The 23,572-nt window shown below is 35.3% G+C and overlaps 2 protein-coding genes across 3 annotated transcripts in view; both read right to left on the bottom strand.

Moving 5' to 3' along the window:
• Positions 1 to 1,308: 1,308 nt before the first annotated feature.
• LOC132140012 (sesquipedalian-1-like) lies at positions 1,309 to 4,340 on the bottom strand. 2 transcript variants are annotated; one of them, XM_059548765.1, is made up of 3 exons: positions 4,284 to 4,340; positions 3,179 to 3,279; positions 1,309 to 2,588 (listed from the first exon to the last, which is right to left on the bottom strand). In XM_059548765.1, the coding sequence occupies exon 3, from the start codon at positions 2,566 to 2,568 to the stop codon at positions 1,789 to 1,791; it is 780 nt and encodes a 259-aa protein (XP_059404748.1). In that variant the 5' UTR covers positions 2,569 to 2,588; positions 3,179 to 3,279; positions 4,284 to 4,340; the 3' UTR covers positions 1,309 to 1,788. The 2 variants fall into 2 exon arrangements, with proteins under 2 accessions (XP_059404748.1, XP_059404750.1); XM_059548767.1 differs by lacking the exon at positions 4,284 to 4,340 and adding an exon at positions 4,091 to 4,114.
• Positions 4,341 to 6,233: 1,893 nt separating this feature from the next.
• Positions 6,234 to 23,572, bottom strand: part of LOC132140011 (discoidin domain-containing receptor 2-like) — a 41,816-nt gene continuing 24,477 nt past the window's right edge. The window contains exons 8-17 of the mRNA XM_059548764.1: positions 17,979 to 18,225; positions 17,277 to 17,369; positions 16,815 to 16,969; positions 15,390 to 15,594; positions 13,131 to 13,375; positions 12,760 to 12,887; positions 11,435 to 11,632; positions 9,714 to 9,948; positions 9,422 to 9,571; positions 6,234 to 8,297 (exon numbers count right to left, since the gene is read on the bottom strand). Of these exons, the coding sequence (XP_059404747.1) occupies positions 8,160 to 8,297; positions 9,422 to 9,571; positions 9,714 to 9,948; positions 11,435 to 11,632; positions 12,760 to 12,887; positions 13,131 to 13,375; positions 15,390 to 15,594; positions 16,815 to 16,969; positions 17,277 to 17,369; positions 17,979 to 18,225 (1,794 nt within the window). The 3' untranslated portion in view covers positions 6,234 to 8,159. The remainder of the gene's footprint in view (positions 8,298 to 9,421; positions 9,572 to 9,713; positions 9,949 to 11,434; positions 11,633 to 12,759; positions 12,888 to 13,130; positions 13,376 to 15,389; positions 15,595 to 16,814; positions 16,970 to 17,276; positions 17,370 to 17,978; positions 18,226 to 23,572) is intronic.

Genomic DNA, 23,572 nt, shown 5'->3' with positions numbered 1-23,572 from the left:
TTTTTTCGACATTATACTGTAAAATGATTACAAATCGCCATAGACCAGCTCTGGCACCGTAATGCTTAACATTCAAGGTGTTTAACATGGACCTTGTACCGCAAGACAAAATAAAATACAAATGATAAGGAAGTGGCAAGTCGGTAATACACGAGGTTCTTGGAAAATCCCAACATGAATTTAAGTGCAAGAATAGTTCATCCAAAATAAAGAAAACAGCATCATCATTTACTTATTCTCATGTCATTCCAAACCTGTATCACTTTCTTGCTTTTGAACACAAAAGTATTAGTTTGGCAAAACATCCAGAATGCTTTCTCTCTCTCTCTCTCGTTTAGTTTTTTTATACAATGGGAAATGAGAAAAATCAAGCTCTAAAAATTACTTAAAAGCACCATCAATGTAGTCCATACAACCTATGCAACAAACAAGTATTCTGAAGTCATAAATCTTTGTGTGAGAAATTTGATTAAAATCTCTAAAATCTTTCATCAAGGTGTATCAAGACACTTTCATGGTGCTTTTTTTTGTCAGTTTTTAAACCTTGACTGACCCAGTGTCCATTTATTTTTGCTTTGAAATGAAAAAGAGCACTGTATACTTGGTAAAATATCTCATATTTAATTCAATAGTGCAACACTATAATATTGAGATTATTGAAGATTTAATGCAATTTTTAATTTGCTATCAAGTTTCTTTAAGATTGTTTTTTTTTTATATTTCCTTGCCACATAAGATATAAGTATGGAAATGTTCAAATGATTTTAATAGCATCTCTGAATTAAATTTAGTAGCAAATATTGAATAACGATTTTCTTTTTTTTTCATTTCTGTGCATTACTTGTGTTTTTAATAAATCGATTGCAAAAACTGATTAAGTGATTCATTTAGGTCAACCAACAAGTTTCAAGGAAGTGCAATGTCTTTCATCGTATTAAAGAAATAGTTTGTCCAAAAATGACAATTTGACTAGAAATGACTTACCCTCAGGCTAACCAAGATGTAGATTTTGGTTAATGGAAACAGATTTACATAACTTGTTCACCAATGGATCCTCTGCAGTGAATGGGTGCCGTCATATTGAGAGTCCGAACAGCTGATAAAAACATCACAATAATCCACAAGTAACAGTCGTCTTTTCTGAATCAGGAGAGAAACATGCACAGATCAAGCAAAAGCAGTCCAAAACAGATTTGTTGGTGTATTTTGATGCGAGGACAACAATATGACATCCTCATATTTTGTTTCACACAAGTGCACACAAGATGTTAACTGATGGACTGGAGTCATGTGGATTATTGTGGATGTTTTTATCAGATGTGTGGACTCTCATTCTGACGGCACCCATTCACTGCAGAGCATCCATTGGTGAGCAAGTGATGCAATGCTACATTTCTCCAAATCGGTTTATATAAAGTACCAAATCCATGTACATTTTCAGGAAATTTTCATTTTCCTTTAAAATGCTTAAGTAAACAAATGTAGGGGAAAAAAAACTGCTGTTTATTTTGTCATATCGTAACATATAATTAAAAAGTCGTTTCCCATTTTATTTCCTTTCTGTATTTCTCAGAGAGGTTTGGAATGACATGAGGGTGAGCAAATGACGACAGAATGTTCCTTTAAAGAATGGCTTGGTCCTGTTTAAGGAAAAAAAATCAATCAGTAACAGTGGACAAGCAGTTGTCCTTCTAATGCTCTCTCTGTTTCCGACCCTTTATGTCTTCAAATGAGATTGCACTAAGCATGTGATGTGTGCAGATGTATATTTCGAGCCTTCACGTTCATTCACTGGCTCTGCAGCCATTCTATTCTCAGTTCAGCCACCTCTTTGCCGTACCAGTCATGTAGCTTGGAGAAGCAGCCTGTGCCGGGTGAAACGGGGCTCTCGAGTGATCCGCCAATGGTCTTCCTTCGTGGAGGAACCGGAGGTGGTCTGACTCGATCTCCTCTCTCACTACAGTCCACTTGTGGGTCGCTGACACCGTTTGGCACACTGGGGAGTTTACTCCAAGACACCCCGTTTTCCCTGCTAGACACCCCTTCCTGCAAAGGCGCTGTAATGGTGGCGTTCTGTAGTGAAAAGGTTGCGGGTTGGAAACTTGCTGCTCCTTGCAGTTGCGGCTGGTGCTTCTTCAGCTTGCTTTTCGCGAGTGACGATCTGGCTTCTTCCTGCACTTCCTCCAGCTGCCTCTCCAGCTCCTTCACGACCAGCCGCATGTAGTTGAAGCTCGCCCGGGACAGAGCTTTGACCCACGATTCCATAGCGGCCTGGTTCTCTGCGGCCATCTTGTAGACCTTCGCTTTGACGCAGTCGAATTTAATGGCGAAGGCAAACTCTTCGGATTCAGACTCGCAGAGCTCCACCGTACAGCCTTCAAGGACGATGACGCCAATCGGCTCTCGGCTTTCCCTCTCCTCGAAGTAGAACAGCATGTTGCCCTTCAGAATAAACCAGCGGCGGTGGTACGCTGTGTTCCGTTCCCCTTTCTTAAAGAGGAAGCCCGTCTTGTCTGGAGGAGAGTTGCATGTGGCATAATGCGCCACACTCCTCTCATTCAACTTCATGATGGTGAGGACACCTGACTCTGAAACAGAAGTCAAAAATGAGTTTACAGTACATAGATTTAAAGTAAATATTAGAGATGGTGGTTTAATAATATTGATTTTACCCTAATTAATGCTTTTCTACTAGCACCTCTAAATCTCCAAATCTTTTAAGATGACTAATAGTAAAAATAATACAATACAAAATGTGTTGTGCATATCAGTTATTTAACAAATGTATGATGTTACTCAATACTGTGATAATAGAAATGATTGAGAATTTATGTACATTTATATATTTTATGCTCACCATTTATTTGATAAAAGCTACAGTGAAAACAGTACTGTGAAATATCATTACAAATAAAAATAACTTTTTTCAATTTAAAAATATTTTAAGAATGTCATTTATTCCTGTAATGGCAAATATGAATTTCCAATAAACCACAGAGTGCTGCGGCATTTATTTGAAACTGAAACCTTTTGTAACATTGTAAAATATGTCCCTTTTACTTTTGATCAATTTAATGCATCCTTTCTAAATAAAAGTATTCATTTCTTTAAAAAAATTAATAAAAAAGTAACCAACCCCAAACTCTTGAACAGTAGTGTAGATGTACATTAAATTCACCTTTCTTTCAACGCTTTTCTGTAAACACTTCACTTGTGGCCTGCTTCCAGCTGTCAATCAAAACACCAGCACTTGCCGAACAGCTCCATCCCATTTCTGATCTAAAGAAACAAAAACAAAACCAGCCACACATGACTGAGGTGTCATATATACTGGAACATCCTACTTTACACACCTGATCTGGTTTAAAATAAGCAAATTCCTCTTCATGTGGAAGAAACAAGTGGCAATAAAAAGTCTGTGGACGTGACTAAACTATACAGGAATCAGGCATAGCATCAAAACAATGTGACAAACATTTCATGAAAAGAAACTATGCTATACAATCACTTTGCCATGGTATTCTCTTAAGTGCATTGGACATTTACTATGCTACTACCAAAATACTCCAAGAATTAACTATCTTTGCATCTAAATGTCATGCTACACTACCATGTCAAAGAACCACTGTATTATCCTTTGATATCTGATCACTTCTTTGTTTTGTTGTTTCTTTAATATGCATGTACAAAAAAGGACCCATGCATCATAGAAGTATCATGTTTTATACATGGTTTGTGGTATTACCAATGGTGTTCTTGAAAACAGATTCAAGTTCTATGTATACATCATGAAACAAAAATGTAAATATCATAGTATACATCAAAATATCATGGTACTGTCACAGTAAAAACAAAGTGTTACTGACCCAACCAGCGATTAGAGGCTACTGCAAAAGTTTTAGTGATCCAAGAATAAACGTTTAAATAACATCCAAACACTGCATGTCAACTAAGCCTCAGAAATAGTCAGATCTGTAGCACACAGGTATGGCTTAACAACAACAGCGACAACGGTGTTGAAAGCTTAATTAAACATTATCAAACTCATTTAAATCCGTAAAGTAAGCAAATCATGCATAATTTGCATAACGTTTAGGAAAAACTCAACGTGTTTTAATAATGCAGTCTTTGTCATTCTCCTCTCGCAGCGCGAGCAGATTGCTTGCCCCGTAACTAGCTTAAAATTGTTACAAAGCCGCGTTACAAAGATAGAGAAACTCATCAAGGGAAAGGTTTAGGAAATGCAGTACGTCGTTTCGAGATTATATCGATGTTTAACCTGCCTTTTGAGCGTGTTATTGGTCTCCAGCAGACAGTTTTTCTCCCTTTCAGTCTTCCTTTCCTGAGTCTGTCGATCACGTGACGCTGCAGGAATCTCTCGCTCATGTGTGCGTATTCTCACACAATGGGTTATTATAAAGACCACAATGAGTCACACGCTCTTCTAACACACTGAAACTTAAGTTTAAGAGTGAGAACATGATTATATACATCTGTATTTAGATTACATGAATTCCGTTTGGTTATAATTGACAAAATACTGCGGGAACAGTGATGGTATCGCCAGAGCTCGCAAATTAGGCCTAACGTTACTTCACAAATGTAATCCGTTACTGATTCCAAATTACGCGACAAAAATGTAGTTAGTAACGTAATGCGTTACATTACACGATAGGTAATATAATCCGACTACTTTCTGATTACTTTTGACCTCACTAGTTTATCATACTGAAATAGGATACAATGTAATATCGTACCATATACTGATATAAAACTAAAACTAAAAAAAATATCATTTCTTTTTATTAATACAATGAAGTGCACTAAACATTACATTACTTTGAGGTTACTAGGTCTTTGTTTGAATGTCTACAAAACTGGAAGACTTTCTGATTGTATAAAGTGGTAGGTTATTTCAGAAAAGAACATTTAAAAGATTAGGGAGAATCAATTAATTAATTAATTAATTATGAATATGCATTCATGTAATCAATAAAAAAGTAACTGTAGTCTGATTAGGAGTATTTTAAAATGTTATTTAATATAATAACAAGCATTTAATTTTTGGAATCTGATTCTAAACCCAGCTCTGGGTATCACATGGTAATACTATTTTATGATATTTATATGGTACTCCATAGTACATATCCAAAGCTATAAGTAGTTATATAAATGATGTTTTATGAAATACAGCCTGCCAATCTACAACATTTCACAATACCATGACTGTAGCATTGTACATGAATATAAACAATACATAAATAATATTAATATTAATTAAAAAATAATGGTAACACTTTAGTATGGGGTCCAATTCACACTGATAACTAGTTGCTTATTAGCATGTCTATTATTAACATATTGGCTGATTATTAGTGCTTATAAAGTACATATAATGCATGACATCCATAATCCTACACAATTTCCTAAACTTAACAACTACCTAATAAACTATAAGTAAGCATCAAATAAGGAGTTAATTGAGGCAAAAGTTATAGTTAATGGTTAGTTAATAGTGTGAATTGGACCCTAAAATAAAGTGTGACCAAAATAATATATATTTCTCAGATATTTAGAAAAATAAAATAGTATTCAGAATAAGCAAAGCATTTACACTGCAATTACAGCAAAATCTGTATTTATTATGGAAAATAAGAAAGAAGATGACAGAAAACAAGTCTTCCTTAGTTCCCAATATATTACTATACATACAGTATCTACTCTGCTTATGTAATGTACATAAAGGACACATACAGAGAGTTAAAATGTTTGAACGAAAGACTGTTATTGAATACTAAACGATAAAATAAGATACATTTAATTTCACTTGAAAAAAACCCCCACACGCACAGTATCACGCATTCACACGGACATGCACTCTTGGTCTCTAAATATGTAGGAAAAAGCAAACTCTGATCAGTAATAACAGGAATTGCCTCAGGCTCACTTCAGCAAAGGCTTCTGGGAGATGGAATTTTAGTGGTTGCCCATCTCCTTAGCTTTCCTACCACTGACATTCAGTCTAAATCCCAGTGCTATTGCAGGACTCTTGAAAACGTCCTGCATAGCCAAACCTTTCAGCAGCCAAACAAACAAACAAAATTTCCCTTGTACACTTGAAGACAATTTCTGAAATATAGTAAACACAAACTACAGAAAAGGAATGTAGAAACTAGTACACACTGATGATAAAAGATGGAAATATCAGATTGGTTACATCGTAGTGCACCAAATGTTTTTTTTTTTGGTGCAACACTCATTCATTTCACAAACTTTTGCTAAAAACATTAAATGACATTTATAAAACATTAAAGTGGAATAAAAGAAAGAAAAATGTGCTTTGAATAATTTTAAACTTACATACATATTCCCCCATAATCATGTGCCTTCTACAGAGACCAAAGATAAATTAGATCTCTAGAATATTGATATTACTGGTCCTCTATGTCCTCAGCCAGACTTAGTTCATTTAAATACAACAACAATGCAATTGTAGAACTGTATGCCAATAACAAGTAAGTATAGTGTTTTCCTTTGCAACCGAGTTGAAATTCAGCTTGTTTGGCTGTTTTTTTTATTCTGGATAATAAAAGAGTAGTTCACCCAAAAATGAAAATTTTCTGAAAATGTAGTCACTCTCAGACTATCCAAGATGCAGATGCATATTGTTTCTGTATAAGAACAGATTGAAATAAATGTAGCACTACATCCCTCTCTCATCATTGGATCCTCTGCAGTGAATGGGTGCTGTCAGAATGAGAGTCCAAAAAGCTGATAAAAACATCACAATAATCCAAGCTACTACGCCACGACTACAATCCATCATTTAATGTCTAAAGTGAAGCAAAAAGCTGCGTATTTGTAACAAATCCATCATTAAGGTGTTTTTCAGCTTAAACTGCTGCTTCAGGCTAAAATATGAGTCACCTGCCATAATATTGCTTTCTTTGTTTCTGTTGATTATTGTGGTGTTTTTATCAGCTGTTTGGACTCTCATTCTGATGGCACCCATTCACTGCAGATGATTCATTGGTGAGCAAGTGATGGAATGCTACATTTCACCAAATCTGTTCTGATGAAGAAATAAACTCATCTACATTTTGGATTTCCTGAGGGTGACTACATGCTCTGAAAATTTTAATTTTTGGGTGAACTATTCCTTTAAAGCCAAGATGAAATGGCATTAACAACCCATTTTAATTCTATAATTGGACACCTGGATGTGCAGCCTAAGGGGCAAAACTCACCCCAAGAACATCTTGACATATCACAATGGAAATGCTTCTTGTTTTTTAACATTAACCAAGAACCAAGTTATTATATTTTGTTGAAATACTACAAAAACAAAAATTTGTCTTCATTGGAAACCTGCATGGATGAATCATTCAAAATAATTATTTTGGTCCATTGGTCTGTTCTGATTTCATGTTGACTTTAAAGTGGCCTCTTAGAAGTTGGGGGAAGAAACAGTGCATTCAATTGCACGTCAGTCCATTGTTGGCTCTATAACCCTCTCCTTCCTCCTCTGAAAGGGTTTTTAATCTAACTATAACAGTAGTTCTGCTAGATCCAGGCAGAGCAAGTCTCTGACCTGGCTATATCCAAAGAACCTGTAAAAACATTCATATTTAGAGAGCAAAACAACAAATGATATCTTAAGACACGGTATCTCCAGTGTGGGGGTAAATAAGGAACAAAAATAGACAAAAATGAAATAAAAACCAAAGACAGCAGTGCTTAACGATACACAACCACAGTTTTGACAAACACAACATTTGTCCAGTTGGTTCTTTCTGCCTAAAATATACAGTAGGCTCAAGAGTCACTGTTCTTCTGGGAAAAAGAGAAAAAACACAGAAATAACATGTATGATAAAGAAAAAAGGGAAAGAACAACAAGTCTAAAAAAATCTCAAGTGTCTACAGATTGGAAAAAAAGCTCTTTGAATCCCAATGGAGATGAATATGTGAGTGGATAAATGAATGAATGCCTTTTGTGAAATCTCATCATCTCTAGATCTCTCCTCCATTGGATTTCTATCACTCTAATGGCGCTACATTGTGGCTATAATGTTCCTGCTCTACTTCAGCGACTGGCGAGCAGTCAGAAGACATGTGTAACAGTTTTCCTCCAGGTTATTTCAGAAGAGCAGTTTTCGGTCATGAGTGGGATGCAAAAGTTCGCAGGGCCTGATACAATCTGTGAAAAGTTGGCCGGTCTGCGATGTCACGACTCCAGCAACGCATCATCAGCTCAAACAGAGAGGATGGACAAAGTGGTGGAGCAGAGAGAAAGATCTAGGGAGAAAGAGAGAGAGAAAACATAGTTAAGAAATCTTTTAGATGAAACATCCGTGTAAATAATGTAACCGTTCATGCAAAGGTGTGCATCCCATGACTGTGCATTCATTCAGTCTCATCAAAGTTTGCCAGAAAGAAAATTAAACACTTTATTTGGGATCATTTCTTTTCAGACCTCACTTTAGTCCAATTCACATTCATTCAGATTAATTCACTTTTCAAATTAATACCATATGTCCATATAGAACAAATCCATTTAATTCCATAATAAATAATTTATTGGAAATTATTTTACTTAATAATAATTATATATATATATATATATATATATATATATATATATATATATATATATATATAAATATATATATATATATGTATATATATATATATATATATATATATATATATATATATATATATATATATATATATATATATATATGTATATGTATATGTATATATATATATATATATATATATATATATATATATATATATATGTATATATATATATGTTAGTGCTGTCAAGCGATTAATCACATCCAAAATAAAGGTTTTTGTTTGCATAATGTGTGTCTGTGAAATATGTTTATTTATTGACACACACATAAAGTATAAATATATTCCATATGTGAACATTTTTCTTAAATATATACATGCATGCGTTTGTATTTATACATACATCATAAATATACACAGTACACACACACACACACTGTAATTGTAAAGTGTACTAAAACACAATTGGACTATTATTTTGAATTGTATATGCTTTACTTCCAGCTGCTCATTACATTTATTTGATTAAATCAGCCTTCTGAAGTTTAATAATAATCACATTAATCCGTATTGCAATTGTAGTTTTTCTGTACACAAAATAAGACCTTTTAAAATGATAATTAAAGTTTTTTAATACCATTTAACTTTTTATGACCTTAAATTTGATCAAACTGAATTTGCTTCAGTGCAAATCGATTCACTTCCCCTCAGAGCCATGCATTTAATTTCAGATCAGTTTACTTTACCAAAAGTTTGACCTCACCAAATGAAACGTAAAACTGACTCACTTCAAATCAAAAGCGAAACCAAAATCAAAGTAAAGTTGTCCCAGTGTGTACCTGTCTCCCCTGGTTTCTGAAGAATTCGCCGGTGTTCTCGATGACCTGTTCATCAGACAGCAGGCTGTAGGGCTGCTCCTTACATAAAGTGAAGATCTCCCACAGGGTTACTCCAAATGCCCACACGTCACTAGCTGTGGTGAACTTTCCCTAAAAACACACACACATACTGCACTGATTCAAAGAAAGCAGCTTAATATTTCTGTGGAAACCAAGATACATTTCTTATAAAGGAATCTTTAATGAATAGAAAGTCCAAAAGAACAGCATTTACAGCCTCTCTTTCCCTCACCAGTAAGATGCTCTCCCAGGCCATCCAGCGTATAGGCAGCACAGCGCGCCCCTGTATACGATAGTAATCACTACTGTACAAGTTTCTGCTCATGCCAAAATCAGAGATCTTTATGGTGAGGTGGCGGTCCAGGAGGCAGTTCCGGGTGGCCAGATCACGATGCACAAAATTCAGAGAAGCCAAGTACTTCATCCCAGAAGAGATCTGCACCGACATGTGCAACATGTCAGCAATGCTGCAGAGACCAAAATAAAAGAGTCTGAGTTCATGAGAATAAAACAGCAAATGCACACAAAATATGACCTGGGTTCAAACCTGTATCAAATTCAACTGGCAGCACGTCTGACTGTGTGAAAGCACAAAAGAGACATGAAAGCTATAATGGAGATGGAAATCTAATATTGCTAAAATTGAAGACTTGCTTAATAGTCATATGGACAACTTTTAAAATACTTTTTGGAGCACCAAAACATTCAATTTCAAAGCATGCAAAAGAATGGCATAGACATTCAGTTAAAGTCTTCTGTGTGAATCACACACACACACACACACACACACACACACACACACACACACACACACACACACACACACACACACACACACACACACACACACACACACACACACACACATTTATAGAGAGAGAGAGAGAAAGAGAGAGAGAGAGAAAGAGAAACACACACACACACACACACACACACACATATATATATTCATATATAAATATATGAATAAAAAATTAATAATATAAAAAACATAAATATTACATGAAAACCTTAAAAAAGGAAATAAATATGTATTTTCCGGACTATAAGTCACACTTTTTTTCATAGTTGGCTGGTCCTGCGACTTATAGTCAGGTGCGACTTATTTATCAAAATTAATTTGACATGAACCGAGAGAAATGAACCAAGAGAAAACATTACCGTCTACTGTCGCGAGAGGGCGCTCTATGCTGCTCAGTGCTCCTGTAGTCTACACTGAAAACATAGAACGCCCTCTCGCGGCTGTAGACGGTAATGTTTTCTCTTGGTTCTTGGTTCTAAATGAATGCGACTTATAGTCCAGTAAGACTTATATATGTTTTTTTGCGAATGCGACTTATAGTCCAAAAAATACGGGTAAGTATAAAGTGCTGAAATGACTAAAACTGAAATAAAAATAAATTAAAGTTAGAAATATAAATATAAAAAAAGAATAACAATGTCAAAAGCACATGACAAAACTACTAAAACTAAAATAATAGTAAATAAATATATGCAAAATAATAATAAATCTAATAGTATAAATAATACTAAAATAACACTGGTGTGAAAGGAAGAAAGAAAATCATAAAGGTTTGAAACAACTTGTGGGTGAGTAAAATATATATATTTTTTCATTTTGTGTTCAGCAGTTGACAGTAACAAATCTGATTGCAGGTTCTTCTTCAAAAATGCAGGTTTTTAATTCAGGTTTTGAAAAAAGGACAGACTGAAATGATTTACTGAGGTTTATTATTATTATGACTTGAAGACTCAGAGGTCTCACTTCAAAAGTTGGCTTGATTTTTACCCTGTGATCTGAAACATTTCCATCATAAATTGAGAGCTGACTTGAAACTGGAAGGTTAAGCTGAAGAATTCGGAGGTTAAGAGCGTTAAGCTTGACTCTGACTTGTAGAATAGCGATACTGACGCGTCTGGAGATGAAAGGCTTCTTCATAATGATGGACAGACCTGACAGATGGAATGTTGTTGGCATGCGTGAGAGTGCTCTCTATCTCTCTCTGGGACAGGAACATGTTGAGGTCTCCGTTCTCCATGTACTCCGTCACCATGCAGAGCGGGTCGGAGCTCACACACACGCACAGCAGCTGGATGATATTTGGGTTATTCAGACGCGACATGATCTTTATCTCCTTCAGGAAGTCATTTCTACACACACACACACACACACACACACACACACACAAAAGTCTGAAAGGTTATCATGGGATCAGGAGAAAGGTTAAAGTTCAGCATCCATCAATAAATACTGACTGACGATAATAAATGAGTAATAAAATCCAGCTGTAAGCCGATTAGAACCTCTCACAGAGAAATTACAATGATAACTGTGCATTCTAAAACAATCGGAGACATTTTATGAAGGATTAGGAGTCTATTAGGATTAAATTTTTCTTCACAAAAAAAAAAAAAATATATATATATAAATATTTATATAAATAAATAAATCACTTTAAAAATCAATGAATACTTTAACATTTTAAATAATTTATTCATAATTTATTCATAATATATATATATGTACAGTACAGACCAAAAGTTTGGACACACCTTCTCATTCAAAGAGTTTTCTTTATTTTCATGACTATGAAAATTGTAGAGTCACACTGAAGGCATCGAGGGCTATTTGAGCAAGAAGGAGAGTGATGGGGTGCTGCGCCAGATGACCTGGCCTCCACAGTCACCGGACCTGAACCCAATCCAGATGGTTTAGGGGTGAGCTGGACAGCAGACTGAAGGCAAAAGGGCCAACAAGTGCTAAGCATCTCTCGGGGAACTCCTTCAAGACTGTTGGAAGACCATTTCAGGTGACTACCTCTTGAAGCTCATCAAGAGAATGCCAAGAGTGTGCAAAGCAGTAATCAAAGCAAAAGGTGGCTACTTTGAAGAACCTACAATATGACATATTTTCAGTTGTTTCACACTTTTTTGTTATGTATATAATTCCACATGTGTTAATTCATAGTTTTGATGCCTTCAGTGTGAATCTACAATGTTCATAGTCATGAAAATAAAGAAAACTCTTTGAATGAGAAGGTGTGTCCAAACTTTTGGTCTGTACTGTATACAAAATTAAACATAACACATATTTAATAATTTTTGTTATATAAAACAAACTTGCCATTTGCCTACTGTTTGTCTTTATCCATGTGCCGACCAAATAAAACAACATAATTACATAACCATTTCCAAAGTTTTAAGCAAGAGCTTCCCAGGAGCCTCACTCTATGATGCAACTTTCCAATCAATTTTGTTTTGTGTGTAAGCCCCCAAACCTGGCATTGCTGGTGGCATCCGCTCTGAGTTGTTTAACTGCTACGAGCACCGTCCTGCCGTCCTGCTCCGGTAACGGTGCACCCTCTCCCAGAAACTCAGCCAAACCCTCGGCCTCACATAAATGTACCTGGTAACAGAAAAAACACAACTATGAACATGTGCCAACAAACATACTTAAACAGCGTGGGAACGGAAATACACTTGCATGCAAAAATACCACAACGTACTATGGTATTACCATATCATGCAACAAATATCAGGCATTGCAGCACTGTTTGTATAACCAACTAACTCTGAATAAAAGACAAAGGAGCCGAAGGAACAAAAGCAGTGGAAAGAAAAGCTCTTGCTGTGCTTCATTGGGACTCACCTCACCAAACTGGCCTTCTCCCAGTTTCTCTCTGAACAGCAGTCTCTCTCGAGGGAACTCGGCCACAGAGATGTCCTTCCGTGTCAGGGAATCAACGGTGAGGGCCGGAACGGCGTACATGTTGCTGCCGGTGACGCCCTGCAGACTTATGATGTCTGTTTCAGCGTAGTGTGGGACGCTGCTCTGAAAACACTGGTGTGGGGTACACAGGGTCACGTCAGGTTCAGCGTATCCTCCGCTACAGGCTGCACAGAAAAACATGTCAACATGTCAGTCAGCTTAGTCAATTCTAATTTATTTTATTTTATATTTCAATCATTTCCCATTGCATTCTATTTTATTTCCCCCTTCATTTCATGCATCTCTTTATTTGCCACCCTATTTATTTACTATACGATTCATCCAAAAATAAATCATTTATTCACCCTTTTGTTTTTCCAAACCTGTATGAATTTTTTTTTGGAACTCAAGAAGAAATTCTGAAGAATGCTGGTAATCAAATGGTTTTGAGTCCCATAGTTCTTCAAGGTATCTTATTTTGTGTTCGACAAAAAATATCACGGAAGTCAAACGGAATCAAAAACTGTTTGGTTAACAACATTGACTTCCAAAGTATTTTTTGTCAATACTATGTAAGTCAATGGGAACCCGAAACCATTTGGTACCAACATTCTTCAAAATATCTTCTACTGAGTTCTACAAAAAATATTAAAAATATCAATATGAGGGTGAGTAAATAAATGTTGAACAAATTTTCATTTTAGGGTGGATTATCCATTTAAAGTACTATACATGCTATTGAAAAAAATTAAATGTTGACAATCATGTCACTTAATCTTTGTTGAAGAAGAGTGAAGAGGAGAGAAAGAGGATGAAAGAGAGACAAAAAAAGCAGGTGATGACAATAGAGGAACAGGCCAACTTTATTTTATTTCAACCAAAACCCTGATGGGGTGTCTGGGTGCAAGAAACTGCAGGATACCAAAAAAAGGACCAAAGGACACTCTTGCATCAAGTCTTACCCTTGCAAAGTCCTTTAGTCTGGTAACAAGGTCAGATGGAGTTCATAGACTGCAAGCAAAGGATAAAGAACGCAAGGCTAGAGGAGGAAGAAAGGAAAAAGTGCACTGGCAGGCAGCATGCAAACTTGTTTTGAGGAAACAAATGTCAATGAAATCAAGTTCAATAGGATGAAAAATAGAACTCAAAGAGAATATTTCTTAAAAGACAGTACAAGAGGTTAGTTTCAGAAAGGACATCGTGTTCAGATATTCAGTAATGCACTGAAAGCATTTCTTCATCAGCTCTGGTCCAGAACATAGTACGCTATTTAGGCAACATTGTTAGGATTCATATTTGACATGAAGACTTTCATTATAATATATATTATTTCTAGACACATTCTAAGGCAGCTTAGAAATGTATCTTAGAATAATAGTCAATCCCACACTGATGGAAACGAGTCAGTTTCAAGTTCATGCACTTAAACTAAAGTTCAGTTTGGAGTCAGAAAGATTTTATTTTAGAGAAATTAATATTCTTATTCTGCAAGGAAACATTAAATTGATAAAAAGTGAAAAAGACATGTATAATGTTACAAATAAATAAATACTGTTCGTTTAAACTTCCCATTCATCAAAAAAATAAAACATTTAATTTCCACAAAAATATTAATACGTCAGAAAAATGTATAAAATAAAATATATTAAAATGTAAAAACATTATTTTAAATTAATATAAAATTTTTACAATATTTCTGTATTTATTGAATTTTCAATTAAATAAATGCAGCCTTGGTGAACATAAGAAAAGTTTTTTTTACCTTTATAATAATCTTACTATATATGTTTGTATTTATTTGATTATAAAAAAATAAAAATAAAAATGCTGGTTTTATACTTATATGCTATGACTTAAAGGACAGTTCACTCTGTGGTCATTTATTTACCCTCATGTTGTTTCAAAACCGTATCCTTTTTTTTTATTTTCATGCCGTACTATGGAAGTCAATGGACACCAGTTTTTGGTTTTCTAACCAACATACTTCAAATGATCTTCTTTTAAATTCAACAGAAGAAAACAACTCATACAGGTTTGGACCAACTTGGACAATTTTCATTTTTGTGTGAACTATCCTTTAAGGCAATAGGTTTATATTGTGGCATTTTGAATTCATAAGGATTCATGGGATCTGTAGTTCATTCAGCTCAGCAGGGTTTGACACAAAGCTAGTGTGTGTTTGTGTTTAATGGATGCTACCAGAAGCCTCTGCGCTTTGCGACAGCTCAGGAAGTTTGTTCCTGAGTGCAGTGGGATCCTGATACTGGGGGTCCAGCAGGAAGATCCTCTCGTAGGGCGGGTCGAGGGAGATGCGCGGGGGCACCGGAGGAGTCTGCAGAATTACAGTGTCACTGCTAGAAGACAAACGTACTGTCACCTCCTCCTTCAAAATACGCCTCGGAGCCTGAGACAGAGAGAGAGACTATTTGTATTACCATATTTTCAGAAAATAAGTCACAAAAAAACAATGCATCTATGTATAAACCATGTTTTATCATCACATTCAGAAATAATGTAAATGTAAAATACTGCTATATGAAACAAAATGCTAGTTTATAAATGCCATGTAGTTCCCTCTCTCCCCAACAATTGATTTAAATAAATCAATATACTGTATATAAAGACATTCATTATAAACAACACTTACTCTAAATATTGAACACAAACTCATTTTATTTAGAGCAAAAACTGTACAGTTTGTGCATGTTTTGCATGCTTAATAATTGCATTATTAAGTTGCTTAAGGATATAAGTCTCGGCATGTTTGGTAAGACATTACATTTTTACTTTAATTAAATAAAAACAAAATATTTTTACTGCATTATTTATGCCTTGTAAAGTACCTAATAATGCACTGTATGATCTCATGAATAATTTTAACCACAGTTATAATAAATTATAATACTTATCCATTCATTGTCACACCTTTATAAAAGTATAATGCATTATAACACATGAAAGACAACCCTTAAAATATTATAATGCATTTTAACTTTGGTTACAACTATTCATGAAGAGATTTAGTGCATTATGACATACATTATGAATATCTTTCTAATGCATTATATATTATGTTAGCTTTTTAATTTCCGGTGTCATGCTTTGATTTATCTATCAGTACAAATCTGCTTCTTGTACAAGCTGCGTTATATTGCAAACTGGTATTTCTTATCATTTCAATGCCTTTTCATAATCATAAACACCCATTTGTAGTGCAAACTTCAAAGTTATGTTTATTGCACTTCTATATATATATATATATATATATATATATATATATATATATATTTATAGTAATTCACCTATAGTGGCTAATGAAATGGAAATCTCACACAATCACTGAAAATAGCTTACATCTGCGCTGCAAAATAAAGTGGACATTCCAGAATATTTTTATTATTTCTTATATATTTTTTTTTAGAAGCGGTGCTTTCTTGGGGATAAATTTAGAGAGACAACTCCTCAAAGATGTCACATTCCTGTGAAGTCACTTCTTTAAATACAACTATCCCCTACTTTCAGTAGAAAAAAGGCACTTTATACTATTCAAATATTTCATGTATCGTTGACAAGCATTATAATTTGTTTCATTAATACAAACATTACAGTACACAACATACACACCTTCTCCAGGACTTTGTACACATACTGGCACCACAGAATCAGAAAGATGATCACCACTAGTAGAAGAATAATAGTCACCAGGCAGCCAATCAGAATCGATGTACTGCTCTCTTCAGGAGAGTCTGTTTTTGATGGTTTTCCTGTCGTCCGTTCCTCTGTCAAACACAGACGGGTTATTAAAGTTCAATCAAAGTGTGTAGAATAGTACAGTAGTCAAGTATACTCATTTAAAGCCAACAGGAAATGATGTTCACAACAAATTTTACTTCCATGATGTGACACATTTCCTTCATTTGTAATATCAGAAACTGACTGGATCAGGAAAAGTGTTCTCTATAAGATTTTGGTTAGACAAACATTTAATTTAATTTGAAATAACATGCATTAAGGAAGTAAACAGTATCAAATGATTACATTTTGATTAGAAAAATGCTGTGATTTATCAGCACAGCGACTTTTTACCTGTTTTTTCTGTAGTTTGTGGTACTTTGCTATTAAGCTCATATGAAGGAGGGGTCAAGACTTGGGGCCTCTGGGTAGGAAGCACATTAGTTGCTGCAATGGAAAATAATTTAAACAAAGGAAGTTACTAAACCATAAATTATACCCACTTAAAAATGCATTTATGATTCATATTATTACAATATTGTATGCATTTCCAAACACACAAAGAAATTAATACTTCTATTCAGCAAGGATGCATTAAATTAATTAAAAGAAAACACTTTTTATCTTATCTACAAAAAAATAATATGATTAAAAATAAATGTAGTTTCTAAGCAGCAAATCAGCGTATTAGAATGATTTCTGAAGAATCATGTGACACTTAAGACTGGGGTAATGATGCTTGATGATGAAAATTTAGCTTTGCATCACAGGAATAAATTACATTTGAAAATGTATTCAAATTGAAAACAGTACTTTTGAATTGTAATAATATTTGACAAAATTACTGTTTTACTGTCATTTTAATCAAATAAATCCTTTAGTGAGCATAAGATACTTCTTTCAAAAAAAATTTTTTAATTTCTTCCCAAACCCAAAGTTGAAATGAATAAATTAGGAATAATGATATAAAAGCATTTCACAGTTCTGGCTGTATTTTAATGAGGGAATACTGAGAATACCAGTGGGAGGGAGAGGTGAGTTGTTCTAATTTCATACCAGACTGAAATGAGATCTCGCTGAACATCATCCAAGTGTCGGCAAAGTAGAAGCGGCAGCGCAGCGCTGTAGCCGATCTGTGCTTTAACGGGACGGTCACATACCGAGCGCTTGGGTTCCGGTCGTCTAAAACGGTGTGAAACTCAACCGGTATTGCTTCCCACTCAGAAATGAGGTGCAACTTAAACACACAGGATACGGATGCGAAGATCTTCACACCCCGAGAGAACATGTTATTACTGTGAACCTGTTCAAAAGAAGATAAAAAAAAACATCATTAACATTTAAAGGCTTTTTGAAGCCTTTCTGTGTTCAGTATAAATCAAGCCTTATTGTACTATAATCTGTACTAATAAAGTCAACATGAACAACATTTTTTACTATTTTTTTTTATAAAGTGATATATTTGTGATATATAAGTGATATATGAAACAAGAAAAAAACAACAACAGGAGGAACTGTATTCATTGGGAAATGACTGGATTGAATTGTGAAAAGTGGGAATTATACAGTAGTTCAAGGACTTCAGCAGCCTGATCGAGACGGTTCGCAGCACGACGCCCGCGGCGACGATCGATTTTTAAAGTTTGGGCTCATAAATATTAGATCACTCACACCCAAAGCAGTTATTGTAAATGAAATGATCACAGAAAATAGTTTTGATGTACTCTGCTTGACTGAAACCTGGCTAAAACCAAATGATTATTTTGGTCTAAATGAGTCGACTCCACCGAACTACTGTTAAAAGCATGAGCCCCGTCAGACTGGTTGTGGCGGAGGTGTCGCAATAATATATAGTGATATTCTCAATGTTACCCAGAAAACAGGATACAGGTTTAACTCTTTTGAAATACTTCTGCTAAATGTTACACTGTCAGACATGCAAAAGAAATCTAATGTATCTCTTGCTCTGGCTACTGTGTATAGACCACCAGGGCCGTATACAGAATTCCTAAAAGAATTTGCAGATTTCCTCTCAAACCTTCTAGTTACAGTTGATAAGGCGCTAATCATGGGAGATTTTATATTCACGTTGATAATGCAAATGATACATTAGGACTTGCGTTTACTGACCTAATAAACTCCTTTGGAGTCAAGCAAAATGTCACCGGGCCCACTCATCGTTTTAATCATACACTAGATCTAATTATATCGCATGGTTTTTAATTATCGATCTTACTGCTATAGATATTGTACCCCAATGTGATGATATTACAGACCATTTCCTTGTATCGTGCATGCTGCGTATAACTGATATTAACTATATGTCTCAGCGTTACCGTCTGGGCAGAACTATTGTTCCAGCCACCAAAGAAAGATTCGCAAATAACCTGCCTGATCTATCTCAACTGCTATTTCTACCCAAAAATACACATGAATTAGACGAAATTACTGACAACATGGGCACTATTTTCTCTAATACATTAGAAGCTGTTGCCCCCATCAAATTGAAAAAGGATAGAGAAAAACGTACTGTGCCATGGTATAACAGTAATACTCACTCTCTCAAGAAAGTAACCCGTAGTCTTGAACGCAAATGGAGAAAAACTAACTTGGAAGTTTTTAGAATTGCATGGAAAAACAGTATGTCCAGCTATAGACAGGCTCTAAAAACTGCTAGGGCAGAGCATATCCACAACCTCATTGAAAATAACCAAAACAATCCAAGGTTTTTATTTAGCACAGTGGCTAAATTAACAGATTACCAGACGCCACCTGATTCAAATATTCCACCAACGTTAAATAGTAATGACTTTATGAATTTCTTCACTGATAAAATAGATAACATTAGAAATACAATAGCGAATGTAGATTCTACAGCGTCTAACACTTCAGTTTCATCCATCGCACCCAAAGATAAACTGCAGTGCTTTACAAATATAGGACAGGAAGAGCTAAATAAACTTATCACTGTATCTAAACCAACAACATGTTTATTAGATCCTGTACCCACTAAATTACTAGAAGAGCTGTTACCTGTAGCCGAAGAACCGCTTATCGGTTATAACCGATATATCTTAACCGCTTATCTGGCGGTTATCAAGCCTCTTATTAAGAAACCAAAACTAGATCCTAGTGTACTGGCAAATTATAGGCCTATTTCAAATCTTCCATTTATGTCTAAAATTTTAGAAAAAGTTGTGTCTGCTCAATTGAGCACCTTCCTGCATAAAAATGATCTGTATGAAGAATTTCAGTCAGGTTTTAGGCCCCACCATAGCACAGAAACTGCACTTGTTAAAATTACAAATGACCTGCTCCTTGCGTCAGATCAAGGCTGCATCTCATTTCTAGTCTTACTTGATCTTAGTGCTGCGTTCGACACCATAGATCATGACATACTCATAGATCGATTACAAAACTATACAGGTATTCAAGGGCAGGCTCTAAGATGGTTTAGATCCTACCTGTCCGATCGCTACCATTTTGTTTACTTAAATGGGATGTCATCTCATTTATCATCAGTAAAATATGCCACAAGGATCCGTCCTAGGTCCCCTTCTATTTTCAATATACATGTTGCCCCTTGGTAATATTATTAGAAAATACGGAATTAGCTTCCACTGTTATGCTGATGATACTCAGCTATATATCTCAACGAGACCAGATGAAACTTCCCAATTATCTAAGCTAACAGAGTGTGTTAAAAATGTAAAAGATTGGATGACAAATAATTTTCTCCAATTAAATTCGGATAAGACAGAGATATTAATTATTGGACCAAAAAACACCACACAGAATCTTGTAGATTACAATCTGCAGCTAGACGGATGTACTGTTACTTCCTCTACAGTCAGAAATCTGGGTGTTATATTATATTCTACCACGCTACAACCCATCACGCACCCTAAGGTCACAAAACGCTGGACTTTTGGTAGTTCCTAGGATAGCAAAGTCCACTAAAGGAGGTAGAGCTTTTTCACATTTGGCTCCCAAACTCTGGAATAGCCTTCCTGATAATGTTCGGGGTTCAGACACACTCTCTCGGTTTAAATCTAGATTAAAAACGCATCTCTTTCGCCAAGCATTCGAATAATGTATCTCTTAAATTGTGAGTGTAGTTGCATCTGCATTTTTATTCTTTAGCTTGGGTTAAACTAATTTTACTTTGTTGGATCAGCAGCTATGCTAATGATGTCTCTATTTTGTTTCTATGGTTTTCCACGGGATTTACATCCCGTGGTAACTAGGATTTACACAAGCTCCAGTCTGGATCCAGAACACCTGAGAAGAGATGATGCTGACCCTCAGAGGACCCCAGATGATCCTAACCTTGAATCAACAAACAGAACTAACAATTATTGCTACATGTGTGACTGCATCATATAAATACTATTAATTAATAATATTGATAGTTCATCGTCTAGCTGACTACGTCTTGTATTATTATTATTATTTTTTATTTTTTCTAAAATCCTGTCAAACGTGCACAAACTACTAGCTACTACTAAATATTGTAGAAACATAATTTTCTGTAAAGTTGCTTTGTAACGATTTGTATTGTAAAAAGCACTATACAAATAAACTTGAATTGAATCGAATTGAATTGAATCAAGGAAGTGACAATAAAGACATTTATAATAATACAAAAGATAATGTTTCTGTTCATCGAAGTGTCCTGAAAAAATGTATAACGTATAAAAACTGAAATATTAATGCAGCATACTTTCAAAAACATACAGAACATTTTTACTGACCCCAAACTTTTAAACAATGCGTACAAGTAAATTGTAAGTAAATAATATCAACTCTGATTTCATGCTGACTTAAATAAATAAATAAAAACAAGTAGATAAAAAGCAACTAAAAGAAAGTGGCCCGACTTCAATAAACGTTATTTTCTAATATATAAAATAATTACTTCAAGATTAAGCACCTAAACCACCCACTCCACAGACACGGGGATGATTATATACAGACACAATAAGCATCGTTATTATGGCAAGCCATCCTGCTGCAATATGTAATTATGTGTGAAATATGGTGTATAATTAGTGCTATATTAAAACTGTCAGCCGTAAAACACTTCAAAGCGCATGAAGTTCAAATTACAAACATGTAAACCAGAACATGTACTGTACACATGGTAAATGAACGGTTTGGGTTCAGTACAAGTTGAGTTCAATTAACAGTGTTAGTGGATGAAATGTCACTTTTCACAGAAAATAAATAAATATGGTCATAAAATAATTAACTTGTTCCTGTGTTTGAAAAATGAATATACCAATAGGTACTTATGTAAGAGAAAAATGGTATCTGTGAGGATTTCCAGTCAGGATTTAGACCATATCATAGTACTGAGACTGCTCTCATTAGAGTTACAAATGACCTGCTCTTATAATCTGATCGTGGTTGTATCACTATATTAATGCTATTGGATCTTAGTGCTGCGTTCAAAATGATCGACCACAACATTCTTCTAAATAGACTTTGTTGGCATTAGTGGAAGTGCATTAGCATGGCTCAAATCATACTTATCTGACAGCCATCAATTCATAGCAATGAATGAAGAGGTATCATATCAATCACAAATGCGGTATGGAGTACCTCAAGGCTAAGTACTACGCCCATTACATTTCACGCTTTACATGTTACCCTTGGGAGATATCATCAGGAAACATTGAGTTAGCTTTCATTTTATGCTGATGACACTCAAGTTGGCAAAACATAACAATTGGAAAAACTAACAGAATGTATAGTAGATATAAAGACTGGATGACAAGTAATTTCTTGCTGCTAAATAAAAAAAAACTGAGGTGTTAATTGTCGGACCTAAAACCTGGGCATGTAATATTTTAGAACAATGTATAACATTTGATGGCTGCACTGTCAATTCTTCGTCATCAGTTAGGAACCTAGGTGTGCTATTTCATTGCAATCTTTCCTTCGAAAGCCATGTTTCTAGCATTTGTAAAACTGCATTTTTCTATCTCATCACCAGTATATCTAAATTGCGACCTATGCTCTCAATGTCATGTGCAGAAACGCTAATTCATGTGTTCGTGACCTCAAGGTTAGATTATAGAAATGCTTTATTGGGTAGATGTTCTCAACGCTTAAAAAACATACTCCAGTTGGTACAAAAGGGGAAAGTTGTGGCCTAATGGTTAGAGAGTCGGACTCGCAATCGAAGGGTTGTGAGTTCGAGTCTCGGGCCGGCAGGAATTGTGGGCGGGGGGAGTGCATGTACAGTGCTCTCTTCACCCTCAATACCACGACTTAGGTGCCATTGAGCAAGGCATCGAACCCCTAACTGCTCCCTGGGCGCCGCAGCATAAATGGCTGCCCACTGTGTGTTCACAGTGTGTGTGTGTTCACTGCTCTGTGTGTGTTCACTGCTCTGTGTGTGTGCAGTTTGGATGGGTTAAATGCAGAGCACGAATTCTGAGTATGGGTCACCATACTTGGCTGAATGTCACGTCGTCATCACTAAAAAATGCAGCAGCTAGAGTTCTTACTAGAACTAGGAAGTATGTGTCACGGCAGGGTTCCAATGAGGCACGGAGATAGAACCAATTGCGAGTAAGTCTTTTATTAAGGGGTAATCCAAACAGCATAAACAGTCCAGGCAGGGGTCAATAGGAAACATCCAT

This window comes from Carassius carassius, chromosome 4, assembly GCF_963082965.1.
Source record: "Carassius carassius chromosome 4, fCarCar2.1, whole genome shotgun sequence".
In the NCBI taxonomy this organism is placed as follows: Eukaryota; Metazoa; Chordata; class Actinopteri; order Cypriniformes; family Cyprinidae; genus Carassius; species Carassius carassius.
This window is presented reverse-complemented; position numbering and strand designations above follow the sequence as displayed.